At 34.5% G+C, this 17519-nt stretch overlaps 1 protein-coding gene across 1 annotated transcript in view; it reads right to left on the bottom strand.

Annotated features, from left to right (window-relative positions):
* LOC137398111 (E3 ubiquitin-protein ligase RNF213-like) overlaps window positions 1-17519 on the bottom strand; it is an 87038-nt gene that overhangs the window by 51434 nt on the left and 18085 nt on the right. Inside the window, exons 13-18 of the mRNA XM_068084220.1 lie at window positions 10606-10782; window positions 8262-8462; window positions 6132-6264; window positions 4088-4282; window positions 1109-1251; window positions 58-251 (exon numbers count right to left, since the gene is read on the bottom strand). Coding sequence (XP_067940321.1) covers window positions 58-251; window positions 1109-1251; window positions 4088-4282; window positions 6132-6264; window positions 8262-8462; window positions 10606-10782 — 1043 coding nt within the window. The remainder of the gene's footprint in view (window positions 1-57; window positions 252-1108; window positions 1252-4087; window positions 4283-6131; window positions 6265-8261; window positions 8463-10605; window positions 10783-17519) is intronic.

Raw genomic sequence — 17519 nt, forward strand, 5'->3', positions numbered from 1 at the left:
CCAACTTTTGTTTACTACATAAACTACAAATAAACATTTCACGCAAATAAATTGTACCTTGGTATCCACTAAAAGGATGTCCTCTAGCGAGGCTCAACAACAATATAGTGTGACAGTTCTGGTGTTGGCTTGATGTCTCTCTCTGAATGATGTACCTGACTGAGTCTAGGAGTTCAATGTTTTCATGAGCGGCTTCACATTGTATGATCAACAGTTTCGAGTCGGTAGTCAACTGCTTGCTGTAGAACTTTCTGTAAAATGTAGCACAATAGCTTTGAAAAACTATATACATATTTTACACAAAAATAACTGAAGACCTGTTAATATAAAATCATTTTTTTCTCACTTGTTGTGCATTTCCCAAAAGACGAATCTGCTAACAATTAATTTGATTGTAGTATTATGCTGATTAGACAGCATATATGAAATTAGAATAGCATACATGTATATGAATTTATACAGTGACTAGCCGAATGCCCGGCTTTCCGCGAGTATTACAAAACAGCTTATAAACAGTTGCAGGTAATGTAGTTGTCTGCCACTTGCCATTAGCTAATTGGAGTAAGCTCATACTTTGAATACTTACTAATAAGAGCCGTAAGAGCAAGCATGAAATGACATTGCGCCGCAAAAGACGGTATGCGTAGTTTCACCCACATAACGACATATCGCCTGAAAATTCGATACATCTTGCATGGCTTAAGTGGTAAGATATTTGCTTGGTGAATGGGAGGTTCTGAAATCAAATCACGCATGAAACGAATATTTCATTTCTAAATTTAAATAGCTATACCCCGACAAACCGAATCACACAAACTTTGAGATTTATACATATAGATTGTCACATTTGATAAACACATCCTGGCAATAAAATTGATTTCTATGAAAAAGTAAAATTCTATGTTACTACAAACAGCTTTATAAAACAAATTATTGCCGTAAAACTTCCTGTCATTGTCATCGCCTCTATCGTTCTTTTCTTTATCGACCTTGCGTTTACACATGGCACACACTGTTAAATTAACTAATGTGTGCTAATACCTGCATTTGAATTTCCATTTCTCATGACCATACCCTTAGGAAGCAAAAAAACTTATAAATGACAAACCTCGCAGCATCTGTGAACAGACTTTCTTTAGGATAATCCTTAAGAAAAAGGTTGTGAACATCACAGCTTTCCTCTTGTGAATATAGGATTTTCTGGAGCGTTGTGATATCTTCATTGTTCATCAGTTCAGCAAAAGTTGTCACCTGAAAAACACAAGGACGGTTACAACAATCATTGTTAAACAGAAGTAAAACATGACAAGCGTTGAAAACATCTTCTATTCATGAGACTACAACTACTTCAACACTACAAGTAATATACTCATGGTTCAACATTCTAGTTGTTCTGTGAAAAGTATTTCAATTGCTTTCACATTCATTGAAGGCTGGCAGTGTGTATAACTGTACAATGACCACTGAAAATCATAAGAACTTTTTCAATACTCTCTGCTAGACTATCATACAAATTTAAATTAATCCATGTATATATATATAAATCTCAATGTTTTTCTGTTTGTCTGTACTTCCGTATGTCCAGCTATAGCGATAAAGTTTCAAGATTGAGAAATCCGCTGTTAACTGGATGTGAACCTACAACCTTCACTTCTGTGGACCTCTATTTAACCAACACACCACACTGTCCATTTTGCTATACCATGGGATAAATTTGGCGCATAATTGGAATACATGCCAATCTTCCATGGCTTCATGTTAAACACTGCATCTAGTTTTATGTTTAAAGCCATACCAGAAGAGAAATCTGTGAAGCCTTACCACAAGAGAACTGTGTGCCCATGAGTGATGAAAAATGCTTAAACTTATGTAGCCAACAAGACTATTGCAATCAGTATAGATCTGTAGTAGGCACTGCAGCTGGTACAGTATGAATTACAGAGAAATAAGCTCAGTAAAAATAAACAGTAAAGTTCACAAAAATAAACAAACACCTGTATTTAAAAGTTAAAATGGTAAATGTTGATGTTGAATATGTTGATTTAAAGTAGATATACTGTAAAAAAAACGTTGTATTACCCGTGCAATACCGGGCATCCAGCTAGTACTGGTACAATCGACAGTTTCTTGCACGGTGAGAGATCGTCATGAGTAATCAGCATAATTAACTCTTTTGCAACCAAATTAATTTCTTTACTGAGACACAATTACGTATTGGTAAAACGTAATATTTAACAAGGGCACATATAAATCGTCATACCTGTTGAACCACACGGTTTATAAAAGTATTTTGATACCAAATTAATCATCGTAAAATGCTACATCTGCTGACGCCATGAAAAGAAGGGGGACGCCGGGGGGGAGAGGTTGGGGTTTGGGTATACATCAAGCTGCAAGGCGCGTGACTGGTGTAGTGGTAGCATTTTCGCATTTGGATCTGATCGTTGGGTTCAACCCCCATTCCAGGCAATATTTTTTCTTAACGCTCCTAGTGTATCTTTGGACAGACGGACACAGCTCTCATTATACATGTAGTATAGATTGTAGAGGAAGCAGGAAAGACCACTGCTATGACTTATCTTCTGCGTCAGCCTCCTAATATATGGGTGTCATGATTAGGCTTCACCCCATACAGAGTCTTCTTGCCAAATGTCCGGCCGTTTAGATGGGGCCGACTCGAGTCGCCTTGGGCACAAGGCTGGCTGGCTTCGACCACAATATGGGACGTGTGCTCACTAGTTAGTTCAAAAAGAGTAATGAAGAGTTTGATCAACTCTAAGATTTACTTATAAGAAAGAAACGGGGTGATGTAAGGAAAGAACGCATATATTGTGTTTGACGTCGTATTTTAAAGATTTCTTGAATTGTTTGAAAGAAAAGTCAAATCAATGGAGTGAAAAATGACTGTAAACAGTATCCAAAAAACTATTTAAAATAAAACAATAGCCTCAAAAATTAGTGGAGGTTTGAGGTTCTGGGGATTACACAAATAAGCTAGACATTAAACCAAATAAAATCCCAAATAATAAACATGAGATTAGCACGATTTAAATTTAAAGTTAACAAACACGACTTCGATTTAATACGAGATGTTTTTTGTTGTTACGAAAACCAACCTATTTGAGGTTTACTGGCATTTATACTATACATGTAAATAGACGTTCACTTGATATGGCAATAATACTGCAAGCTTACTATATAGTAAGTGAATCGAAGGTATGGCCAAACCTCGCCTGTCAATCAATCTGAGGCAAAAAATAGACACATTACTTTGATACAAATTATCATAAAGTATTACTGGCCGGCTATGCTACTGTCAGCAGATTTTACTGCATTGAGCCAATAATCGTCAATTGAAGGTTTGAATGAGCTCATGTAGCATTTGAATTACAGCCTGCTACAAGCTATTTATAAACAAAACCATCCTAAATAAAATCGATACATAAAGATTACATTATTATCTTTATAAATAAAGATTACATTATTGGCATACATTTAACTTTAGTAAAAACTTGATATGAACACTTTAGGTAATTTTATTGTAATCTATAGCAACTTTTGCTACAAAAGAGCTGAGTCCGTCAGTTCGATGTTGGATAAGATTGTGTCGTATAAGATTCAAACTCTCAATTTTCAGAATGGTAGACCAACACTCTAACAGGGTATTAGTTTATTACAATGTTGGAGTTGCGGATTAAGGAGCTCCAAACAAACCTATTCATATAGCATTAAAATTTCATCCCTTCTAGCAAACTTGACCGACACATCACAAAAACCTCACCAGCAGCAGCTGTTTTGATTGACAGCTTTTTAGGTGAGCAGTCGGAGTGATATTTTGTCCTAATTCTCTATCATATTTTACTGTATGGAGCAGCCAATAGATTGCAGTATATTTGTTATAGTTAAAGATAGACGACTTGCTGAGGAAGTGTATTAGAGATGGAAAGGTACAGATCCCTTCATTGAGGCTATAGAGAGCATCCAACCAGACCAGTTACTAAGGATATTTTGCTAGCTGTAATACAATAGACTTGAAACAACAGCCATATCTATATTTATAACCAATATAACACACTAACAAACTAACTTGTATGAGGAGAGATTGTTGGTCTGCCTGAGACATATGCTGTTCAAGATACTGCAGAAGGTTCTCGTGCTGTTGTTCATCCATGTACCACGTCTGAACCTGCTTCGCCTCGTCACTGAGTTCAGTTTTGTCTAGTCGAAGTATGCTCTCGGCTGTACAGCATTCCACTAAACATTCTTTTGACTTCTTAAATACCTAAAAAGCTGAAATAATAATTAACAAAGCAGAGTTTGTAATAACCATAGCCATTTCAGTTCATTAATTAATCCTTCGTTTTTTGTGACGCCATTTTATCTTTTAAGTTCCCGCAATAATTTCAAGCGAACAACAAACGACGCTGGTGTTCGCTATTTTGTATATCGACACTGAACACCTTTTTCCAGAGAATCCCGATATAACATTGAAATAACAGCAAAAAAGCTATTTAATAACATAAAGTGAACAAGAATGACAATTTTTTGCCTACAAATATGGCGGCGTTTCCGCGAACGAGCGCAAGTGCAGACAAATTGATGACGTCAAAAAATGTATATCACTAACTAATAATGCTCTTCATTACAGTACAGAAGGGCAAATTCTAAAAACTGACCAGAAAGTGGAACTCATTGCTAGCAGGCTTTTGCTTAGCTTATGCTTAGATAATTGTTTTGTGTGCGTGATTGATTGACATATGTCATAAGCCATGTTATCATGGTAAAACACGATCTTCAACTGTTTTGATATGGAAAGCCTTTATAATGGCCGGCCTTAGCACCTTAATTAAAACATTGATCACAAATCACAGAATTAACAGATCCAACCAACATTTTGCCACAATAAATTTATGATACTGTGCTATCACTTTGCCAAAGAAAAAGAACCAGCTGGCTTCTTTCAACTAAATACTCACAACATAAATGACAGTTTCCAAATTTTGCAATTTTTAGTCTAGAACGGACGAAAAATGTAAACAGGGACCTAGACGTATTTCTGCTAGTGGAATTCTTCAGCATTGGGTTCCAGATATTTCCATTTTACAATGGCTTGCCTTAGCACCTTAAAACATTGATCGCAAAACTAACAGATCCAACCAACAATTTGCCACAATAAATTTATGATATTGTGCTATCACTTTGCCAAAAAACCAGTTGGCATTCTTTCAAATAAAATTCCCAACATAAATGACAGTTTCAAAATTTTTCAAATTTTAGTCTAGAATACACAAAAAATGTAAACAGTGACCTAGCCGTATTTCTGCTGGTGAAATTCTTCAACCTTGATTTCCAAGTATTTCTAATAATTATATTTTTATAATCAAGAATTTTGGTCAGTGTTATGGTCAAATTGAAAACAATAGCATTTTTTTCCCGCCTGCTTCTCTAAACTTAAAAGAATATAAAACATGGCTTTTTATGTCAACGCATTAATTTTAATGCATTAATCTGCAGAATTTTATGTGGACTCCAAAAACATTAGAATAAAAACTCTAAGCTAATTGTGTGTCAACACAAATTTTTTGTTGGCACGATTTAATTCTAATTCCGTCAGAATGGGCAACAAATTATGTAGCGAAAGAGTCAAATTTTTCAAGTAACCATATCTTTATTATTGCAGAACCAGTTCAGTAATTTACTTACTAAAACTGCTTCAAGTTGCTTTTGAAGAGTTAAAAAGCGTTAAAAAACCACAAACATCACAAACACAAATATCACAAACATATTTTTATTTGCATGCAAATAGCATACCATCAGCTATTTACCAACTGCTCCATATCTCAGCAATGAGACCAGCCTATTTGAATCTAATAATGAAATCACAGACGAGTGACTTGGATTTTTACACAAAGGATAGAAGAAACTTATGAGGTTTATTTGGAGTGCGCGTTACCATCACAACAGAACTGATGTTAACTAGCATTATTAGAAATTTTTTTATTTTAATTTTAAAATGGTGAGAGAGTTTAGTTTGAGATAAACTTATAAGGAAACCAAGTAGAAAAAATGAGCTCAGTTGCCAAGAAGGACAACAATACCTGAAAACAAACAACTTAGCCATGAATATTCACCTCATCAAAGAATTTATGGTATGATCGCTTTTCTTCAAAAAGCTCATCAGTTGTCTGCTTCACAACAAGTGAGACCATCTCTGAACTGTAGCCAATGAATGATGATGAGACACTTGTGTTTTCAAAGTATTGCCTAAAAAAAACTAGTATTACTTACTCAATGCAGGAATATGACTGACAGTACAAAAATAATCAAAACTATTTAAAAAACACAAACAACCAAAATAATGCCCTAGCACTGGCGATTCTCAATTTCAAGTGTCAAAAGTTTTGAAGAACAACAACTACGTTCAAGTATGAATCACCAAAGCAGCTCAAATTAAAAAAAGTGGTTTGGCTTATACAGCATGAAATTATTGCTATGTACTTATAAAGCAATAACTTTATTAGGACATTCAAAATTGGTGGCAAATTAACTAGCCTGATATTTCAGCAAATTGCTTCATTCTAATCCTTCATTGTCTTACTGTTACTTGATAGGACAGTGATGTGATTATGAGCTGTTGCCATAATTTTTGATAATGAAAAACTCTAAAAAGTTGTTTGAAGGTGTTTAAAACTTGGTGTTGAAAAGGAGTCAACCTTTTATTGGAAGTTTTACCATACCATCAATTTCGTGAATAATAAATAATAATAACTACGTGAAATACCATAAATTTCGCTTCAGCATAGAAGTTGAGGTCTCAGTGTTGGTTAAAAATCCTGGTTTTGACATGTACCTGCTGTATGAGCTGAACCTGTTCTCTGGCTCAAATTGTTTAATCGCTAATAGTTTAGTCAGCATCAACGACGGGCGATGCGTAGCTGAAGAAATGGCATATTAAAATGCCAGTAGCAAAAGTGCTCATATTTTTGTGTCGTTGGCCAAAAACAACAATTAACAAAAGAACGAGAGACGACAGTTCAAGCTAGTAAAAACCCCCAAAGCACGAAAAACAATAATTCATCGTCGTATTAGCCCGCCTAGCCAACAGAATGAAACTGCCACCTTTGATAATATGTACATATTCAACAGAAAAGCCATGCCACAAGACAGATTCGGTCAGGAACCGTTATCCATGTACAATGTACAATAAAAAGGTTGGATAGACGAGAATGGATGCATCAAATGGATTACCGAAGTGTGGGCTTGTAGGCAAATACTACAAAAAAGGTATTTTATTTTAAAAAACATGTTATTCCAGAAGATTATCCTAGTGTTGACAATTTAAATGGGACTTTATGTTTCATCCATCTCATGTTGAGTAGGATTACTAGTATTCTACTATTTCTATAAATAAATCCCTAGATGTCATGTCATGTAACTTTGATTTGCAATAGTCTTTTCCTGTTGAACTTTACTAAGATTACTATCATGAAAAACTTGACCCCCGTGTAAGTCGAGGATGGATCTTTAAGAGTAACATTTTGTGTCAAATTCTCGACTCATACACTGAAATTTACAGTACGTGAAAATAGCCTAATCCATTCCAAGATCTTCATAAACCCATCATGTTTTTGATCCATCAAAAGGAAAAAACTAAACATAACTCCTTAATTTTATGATTGATCAGTAACTGTGGTATTATTGGTTTGTATCGACAACATTTCCCTTTTTTATTATCATTTACAATCGGTTTAGTTTCCATGATTATGACAATTATACATTAAGGAAATGGGAGCCCACTCATTCACGGTCAAATTAAAATCAAGTTTTATACTTCATTTTTTCTCAGTATAGCCTTTCGGCTGCAAAATAACAAAATAAATCTTTATGTCTAAAATTAAAAAAATTGATACCCGATAAACCTCTACATACTTTTACTGTACCATGCTTGGGAAGAGAGCAAATAGCACTTTTAAAGCCCTCATTATTCAAAAAGAAATTGAAAACTCGGACCGACTTGATACTTTCCGTTATATGGAATTTTTTTGTAAGATTTAATCTAAAACTTCACATAAATTTTTACACTCAATAGAATTTACACAAAATGATGTTTACGCTATATGGCTGTCTATTGTACTATAACTGAATTTTTTCTTCGAAGGATGGATGGTTTCTGTCGTAGAAAAAAAAACAAGGTCGACCTCACATGAACACAAAATCAAAATTTAAATACAAACAACCTAGACGGGAAGAAATTTAATCACCTGCTTTCTAGGGCATTCTTGTCAGCTGTCCACTGAAACTCTTCATCTAGCACAAATTCACAAGCTTCCTTTGGGCAGTTCATGGAATGTTGTTGAAACATGCGCTCACGACAACAATCTCCAATATAGTGGTGGCAAGGTAAGCGATAGGGTATGCTCAGCATGACTCCACAACCTTCACATTCCATTGGACACGACTGACTAAAACAGATTAATTGCGAGATTTGGTAAAGAAACTAACAGATGCCGGACAATGGCAAGTCAGAACCACTCCATAGTTTCAGCCTTTGTTGTCAACATGAATAAGAAGCACAAGCAACAATCACATTAATACCTTGAAATATGAGCTTAATGCGTTCCAGGAATGGTCTTGTATGACAATTCATTCAGATCTCAAATCAATTTTTCTTATGTAAAATAACTAAATACACATTAATCTAGACTGACCATCTGAAATTTTTTTAAATCTGGATATAACAAAGTAAAAACATGTTTTTAATTGTTTTAATACATAACCTATGCTCACAAAATAACTGGGGAAAAATTTTTATAGACAAATGAATATTTAGTGGTTATCTGCAATAATATGTGACAATATTATCTACAGTACCATATGGAGTATAGCACTCTTACATTCAAGACTTACAAGTACAACTATTACAAGGTTTTTGACTATCTGTCTTGAAAGATATTTTGGGACATACAATAACAGACAGATATAACAGCAGCACGTTCGATACGCTACACTTTCGTGGCGCTACATAACATAAACTTTGACACTTAACTTGAATGAATTTAGCTTATTGTGCAGACACTTGAAAATAAGTTTTAATCATACACTAAACTTAATTCTAATTTTGTTTTTATTTTAATTTTTTATTATTTTCTTCCAGCTTGGGTATTATTTTGCATTGTTTTTAGACTCGCTTTGAGCTTCACTCAAAATTCACATAGATGGCCTTTTTATCTTTTCTTACGAGAAAGACCACGCGATGCTGCTGTCATAGGCAACCTCTTGCATACTCGGTCACGCAATGGCTGCATCGGGAACCATTGTGTATGCTCATATCTCAAGGCAAGATTTTGCTCGAAATTCTCTTGATATCTCAAATTTCTTGTATGCTGGAACATTCACATCTCAAAGTATTACTGTAGTTGGTTACGCAAGAGCTGAAGCAGAGTAAAGTTGAAAAAAATTACATGAGAGAACATTGAGTCAAAAACATTTGTAAATAAAAAACTACCAACGAATGTAATTAACATGCTATAAGGTTTTATGACAGTGGAAACTAAAATGAGGGATTACCTCATTTCAATGCAGTGTACACCATGTAATGAATATGTGACAACCTCTGTGTAGAATTGCCCTCTTAATAAAAATAAGTATAGGTAGAAAACTTTTACTTGGACTATACACAGTAATCTTTTAGCTACACAATAATACCAAATTTAATTAGTTTACAACAATTCATGTGACATGGAAGCTATTTTTATTTAGCTCCTAAATTTAAAGTAACTCGTTAAACAGACCAGAACTATGAAGCTGGAAACACGATAATAGGCAGTGTAATAATGTGAACTAGTGTTATAATATAAAAATTCATTTGTTGATTTATATAGTAAAATACATGGTCGGGTTGTTGGCAACTAAACCAGCTCCACCATCTACACTTCAGCTTGGATGAAGAGGGTGACTAACCACCCTGCAGGACTAAAAGGAAAAACCTGACAAGGGCCGTTTTCTGTGAGCCAACTGGCTTCACAGAAAACCTCTTGTCCTCTTCACAGAAAACCTTTATGGGGCCGTTGGCCCACAGAGGACAAGAAGCTCATCTGTAAGCCAACAGCCAGATAGCTGAGATGGCATCTCAATAAAAACATCCAACCGAAGTCAATGACACACCACTATTGAAACCTGCCTAGAATAGTCATGGTTATAGGCAGTGAGAGAGAAAACCATGATTGCCTGCATGCTCACAGGACATGGTACTGAGAAAAAGAGAGTAAAATATAGATACAAATTGATTTTAATTGAAGTAAAACATCAAATATCATGTTTAATTTGCAGTCTAGGTACTGCGGGTTTAATATTTCTAGTGACTTCTATTTCTACGCCTAAAAATCCAATTCTAGTTTGAGATTATGTTTTGCTGCATTTATTTAATCAGTAGTCAACGTAAGTTCAATTCAACAAATCAATATACAGCATTTCCATGTTGGTGAGGTAACAATTTACACAGTTTTCCCATGTTGGTTAGGTAACAATTTATACAGTTTTTCCATGTTGGTGAAGTAACAATTTATACAGTTTCCCATGTTGGTTAGGTAACGATCTTAAGCTTACTTGAAACTTTTCAAAGGTTTACAGAACTTCTTCATCCAAAGCTCAAGTCTGTTTTTCACATCTTTCTGGTTTTTGTCAAGGAGGGACGTAGCTGACATGTAGTGTTTCTCCAGTCGGTTAAGTAGAGGAATCGGGAACTGCAAGTGTACTTTGCTCTTCTCCGCTATAAGCACCAGCCTACAAAAATTGGACAAGGTTGGATAAAGGTAAGCTGTATTTTCAAAGAACTCTATCAAATATATTCGTGTAAATATTAAAATTATATAATAGATATATTGTTATAATATATGATGAAAATAATTTAAATAATTATTATAATATATTATAAAAATTATTATTATAATAAAATATTATATCATAATGCTATTATAACATATATTATATATATAATCATATATTGCGTCACATAATTATATTGTGTCGCAATATAAGTGTGACAGCAATGGTTTTTTGCTGGCTGCAGAGGTCAACTTTTTAATTTAATTGATGAATGGCAGGTTTATTTCTTGTGGATTTACAGCAATCCCTCATTCAGTTGGTGACACCTGAAAGAGTAAAAATTTGCCACATAGATCCTGAATAACCCATATCTAAAGAGTGAATTTTTCACCAATCGCAAACAGTATCCCATTTTTCATTAGGATACTAGATTCATTAGACAATTTGGAAGGTGAAGAAAGGTTTAACCCTGTTAGGCCCTGTGTTGCGTATACGCAACACAAACTTTGTAGGCAATTTAGTACCAAGTTAATATTGCTGTGGCATTAAAACTGGATTTATCTTATCCTAATGCATGTTTTCTACAAGGATTCCAAGGATTTTTGTTGGTTACATCAATCATGTGACCTAGGAGGGTGTTTCAAAGTTGCCCATGTGACTATATCAAAAAGAGGGAAAAGTTGCCATTTTAGCTTAGCTGTCCTTGCTTCTTCTCAGGTAAGAACTTTAGATTTTTTTTACATTAGACTCAAGTGCAGATGTAGTTTAACTGTATAAACTATTTATGTTGCATAAATTTAGTCTATAACATCTTTTTTTGTGTGTGTCAAACTATGTGTTGCGCCAGTGCAACATTGGGACTTGTGCACAACAAAGAATATAGTCATAGTGATAAATATCAGATGCTTTGTAACAATGAGGAAGCTACATTTTTCAATCATGTATAAAATATTAGGTATATCATGATACAGACATTGAGATTTCATATATAATAATAATATTACAATTTGCATTTTTATAAAGGGAAATTTGTAATAAAGTTTCGAATAATAATTATAACATAAATAAAATCACATTGAACATTTATAAGAAAGTATGGTCTGGCTTTAGAAATATATAGTTATACAATAATATCTTATTAGTATAACTATTTATAATACCTGTATCTCTTTATTTTGTTATGTAGGTATACTATAAAATCATGGCTCAACATCGCAGGATGACTGTGGACAATGTATTAGATGAGATAGATGGAAATAGCAGTGACTATGAAGGACTAGAAAGTGATGACGATGATGATTTTGATGCTACCCAACAAACAACTAACTTGCAACTACAACAGGTATATGCATTTTATAACAAATTATTCATATATTCACTAATGTACATACATGTACAATATAAGTTATATAGGCCTCCACATATATCCACATATCTGCAACTGTCCTTATACAGCGTACATACTAATTTATGTACATATACTACAGTATAATATAGTGTATACATCCATAATAAGCATATGCCCATGTAAATACATTTATAGACATTTGCAATAGCCTATGATATTCGGGTAACAAAATTTTACTGATACATGGAAGCTGACGTTGACATTTTTTTGCAAGGAGTCTGATAATGAATCAGAAGATGAAGAAGAAGAGGAACCAACAAATGGGAATGCAGTTCGGGGGCAGAGGAGAGAATATCGGTGGCTCAAGGCTAATTTCACACCATCTGCATTGGATTTCACTGGTCCAAAACCTGAACCACCAGTAGATGGAGCGACTCACACCCCATTGGAATATTTTAGGCGGTTCATTTCTACAGAAATGATTGACAATATTGTACAGCAGACCAACATTTATAGTGTTCAGAAAACTGGAACTTCCGTTCAAACTGACCACAAGGAAATTGAAAAGATTTTTGGGGTGTATTTTCACACGGGTTTAGTTAGAATGTCATCAGTCAGACAATACTGGGAGATTGAAACCAGCTACCCTCCTGTCAGCACCGCTATAGGCAGAAATAGATTTCGTGACTTGCTCACCAAGCTGCATGTGGTCAACAATCTTACAGTCAGTGACGAAAACAAGCAGAAGGATAAACTTTAGAAAGTGCGACCTTGGCTAGAATCGTTTAGAGAAAACTGCCTCAAACTTACACCAGAAGAAAACGTCAGCATTGATGAAATGATGTGCGAGTTTAGAGGACAGACAAACCCCATACAGCAGTACATAAAAGGAAAGCCACATCCGTGGGGGTTTAAAATTTGGGGAAGGGCTGACCCAGCTGGTATTTTATATGACTTTGACGTCTACCAAGGTGGAACAGGTCAAAGAAGTGCATTAGGCCAAGGAGCTGATGTTGTTCTAAAACTCACGGAATCATTGAAATATAATTCTAATTACAAAATATTTGCTGATAACTTTTTTACTAGTATGGGATTGATAACTGCTCTAAATGAAAGAGAGATGAGATACACAGGGACAGTAAGAAAAAATAGAATGGGCCAATGTGCGCTACTGCAAGAAAAAGAGCTAAAGAAAAAAGGGCGTGGTACCATCGATTATCGAGTAGATCAAAACCATAGCATCATTGCAGTGTGATGGTATGATAATAGGGCAGTCAGCCTGCTTTCTTCTGTCACAGGTGTTGAGCCAACACAGCAAGTCAGGAGATGGGTAAAGAGTAAAAAGAACTATGAGTACTTTGCAATGCCAGCTATAGTAGCAAGCTACAACCAAAGCATGGGCAGCGTTGATCTCCTAGATTCTTTTACTGCAGCTTATCGATTCAAGCTAAGGTCAAGAAGATGGTATATGTATTTGTTTTGGCATATTGTAACATTAGCCATGGTAAATGCCTGGAACATATATAGGAGAGAACATCGGCTGCTAGGACTACCCAAGAAAGAAATGCTTAGCAGAAGGAAATTTCAGGTAAACATAAATGTAATCAGTTCATACTTGTTATAATACCAGATAATATCCTACATAAATGTACATATATTTATGTATATGATATAATACACTTATACCGCATTGTATAATAAAACAATTTAGATGTGCTGTAGATGTACCTATATGCTGACAGTGACTTCTGAATTTTGCATATAACAAAAAATGCAACTCTTATTTGGGGTAAATTGTAATGGTACACGTTGTAGGCTGGTGTAGCTGATGCTTTGATAAATGTCAATACAGTGAAGAGAGGTCGGCCATCCTTAGATGATTCAGCGGCAGCTAAGAAAATTTCTAAGGTGGTAGTTGTCAATGAGGATGTTAGATTTGACAACATAGGCCACTGGCCAGGAAAATGTGAGAGCAGGGGTAGATGTAGGCATTGCAAGCTAAAGAACAGTTATACTACAACTGTATGTACAAAATGTGAAGTTCGATTATGTTTTACGGAGGATAGAAACTGCTTCACAAACTTCCACAAAAAGTAGTAGTGGAAATTATCAGACCTTTTGATATCATAAAATAGTTTTCTAACCATCATGTAATACTATTTTTATTATCATTATTATTGTAATTATACATGTTCTGTTGGCATTTACTTTGTGGCTTTCAACAATACATTATGCTTGTTAACAATGAAAATAGCTGTTGTTTTCATTCACTTATAGCCCAATGTTGCGTATATGCAACAGTTATAAAAAACAATGTATATTACCTATTATGAAAATTTTTTTTGGTAATTAGGTCAAAATCTTTCTTTCAGCTCATATAAACCAATGAAATAATTTTAGAATCAATACTTATACCTCTGGGCTTAACAGGGTTAAGGGGCAGGGTCAATGGTATAGCAAAGACTTTGTACCTTGACACTTATTTCCGACCATGTGAAGTACAGAATCCACGAAAGCTTAAATGCAAAATAACCTGGGATTACTATATTGGAATGAATATAGTTTATTATTGCTATTGTATTGCATAACACACGTTATGATGAAAAAGCAAAAAGGTAATGATTAACAGTTTTTATTATTGTTCCGTTAACAAAAAAAATTTTCATACTGCGAAGGATGAGCTTGCAAATGGTTTCAGATAGGGCAAAAGTAATACTGTGCCTCATCAATGCTATAAAACCACCAGGATATGTGACGGCTGGCATGTGGACGGGGTTTGTTGATCGAGCTGATCGGATTGTGCTAGTCTGGGTTTCGGGGCTAACACGCATTGCCTTGTTAGGTTTTTAGGTCAAGATTTTCATCGTAGACGTGCGTCAATTGCGGATAATACCCGATTTCCGGTTAGTAGTACAAAACAACAAAACATGTAACCAGCAAACATGTAATTCTCTCTCTCCTTCTTCAATTTCAGCAATATACTAAGATCCATGGAAAATAAAACATTTGAAATTACCTATTTTTACTAATAATAAGATTGGTAAGGGTCTTAGTATATGCTTAAAGTTAAATATAATTTACTTGAAATCACTCGAACGGCTTTTTTCCCCAGTTTCTGATTAATATTTTACCACCCCTACCATAAAATGACAAAGTCTTTCATTGTTGTCCCATTGTTTGACCTGGCCAATAAGATGGGACAGCAGGCAAAGCTGTGCAGCGTAGTTTTTATACTCAAAAGCTAAAACCGAATTTGAGCCATTTCACAATGGTGACTATTAATATCACAAATGCTTGTGAATGGCAACTGTCTGATGGTGACAATATTGGTCAACTATACTTATTTGACAACAAAATGAAACAAACAGGTCAATAAAATAATCACAATTGTTCATAATATTTGCATATTTACAAGTGGATTTATTCAGCATATTTTTTTGTTCTGGTGCCATGTTCAGGTTAATCCCAATAGAGCCCGATCATTAAACCTTGCCCACGTGATAGCCCTCACCAATCCGGTGGGGGGGGGTTTATATCATTAGACACATACAGTAAATGAACAGAACCCATATTCAGCAAACCAGAATTTGTCACAAATGATTAAAGAAATTGACTAGAGAGATAATTGATCACTCCTTTTCATGGCTAAGAGACTTTTTCAAGCTATTAATGGTCACATTTGAAAACATTATTATTATGTAAAATACGTTAGATTGGTTTATTCCAAACTTCGGCGTTTTCATGATGGCAGCAATTACTCGTTCATTTTTGAGCTTTTAATAGCTTGTAATCACATTTCCACATATTTTGCACTTATACCACAGCAGAGTAAGACATAGTAAACCTTTTGATACGACATAACTGTAATATGAATTTTGTTGCAAGTCAACCTTTAAATTTCAATTTATTTTAGGATACTAGTACTCTGGTAGTCCTGTGCGCCGTGAGAGATCGGCATGTGTAATAACTATGTACACAATTATTCTTAGATGCAGAAATGTGGTTGAGTGGCAGCAGATGGTAGGGAAGCTGAATATCTGCGTTCAATTTCTGTACAATGCAATTTTTTTCTCAACACTCTCAGCTTGGCTTCAGATGAACGGAGCTCTTCTTTTTTATAGAAATGATTTTGCTGTTTGTTAAAACTTGACAAATAACAAATGTTCATTTGTTCATCAACAAATCTTCAACATTTGCCCTTCTTCAGCCCACCTATTGTTCAGTGGCACAAGCAAAAATTGCTAAATTTTCTGTTCCACATTGCATATTAGTACACATTGCCATAAAAAGATGAAGCTTACTCCATTTATAAGAAAACAAAGTTTATATTTAACAAGCAGTAATTTGATATTTAGTATATTTAAGCCAAGCTTGAATATTTAAGTATATTTAAGCCATGGATTTCTTCCATGTTCAATCAGATAGCCTGCAGGTGGGTGTTTAAGAGGCTGGTTCTTAGGAAGCAGACGTTGTTTTCCAACCAACTTATTTTTGGTGACCTGACAGAAGGAAGGCTCAGATCATATGCATGTGAAATTGACAAAATTGGCAAGAAAATGTAGAAATGCATAACGTTTAATAGAGCTGTTTGATGTCTACCTGCACTATGCATTTAATTTCAATGCTGTTTTTTCTTGAAAACTGAATGAAACCGAATCTTCATTTGTTACTTCGGTTTACTCATATGAACCACATCGAACCGAGATTTGTATAGTTATTAATAAATAGTAAACTAATAATTAATATTTGCAAAAAATGTTTAGGGAATGGTGACATTTTCAATTATATTAATTAACCAATACAATTTGAAAAATGTTATCCTCTTTAAAATTTAATGAATCAACATCAAATTAATTAATTTAACAACAATTAAATAATAATAAATAAAAAAATTACTATATGCTCAGGACAAATACAACCAATGAAGATAAACACCATAATAAGATATTACAAATATAAGTCTCTTAACTACAAAATATCTCATGCGTTAATTTAGCAAGAGTCAAGACTATTGCTACAATTTGGATGAAAAAAAAACTATAAACACATTTGCTGACCGATCAATGCTCTCATGAAAATTTGCTTAGGAAGCTGCTGCGTGGGAATGCCCAAAAACACTGAATCAAATCGTGATGTAAAATTTGGTTCATACACAGTTGTCTTCTCCTTCTGAATTGATGAACCGAGAGAGGACAACTATCGAAAAACTAAATGCACTCGAATTGTTATCCAACAGTAGCGTTTACGCAGTCTACAAACACACGATGAGAAAGTGGAATTTATTAATATTTTTATTCTTAAATTTTAAAACAAGTTTTAGATTTGTTATCAGTTTTGCCTAATTTCC

This window comes from Watersipora subatra, chromosome 6 (assembly GCF_963576615.1).
Source record: "Watersipora subatra chromosome 6, tzWatSuba1.1, whole genome shotgun sequence".
NCBI lineage: Eukaryota > Metazoa > Bryozoa > Gymnolaemata > Cheilostomatida > Watersiporidae > Watersipora > Watersipora subatra.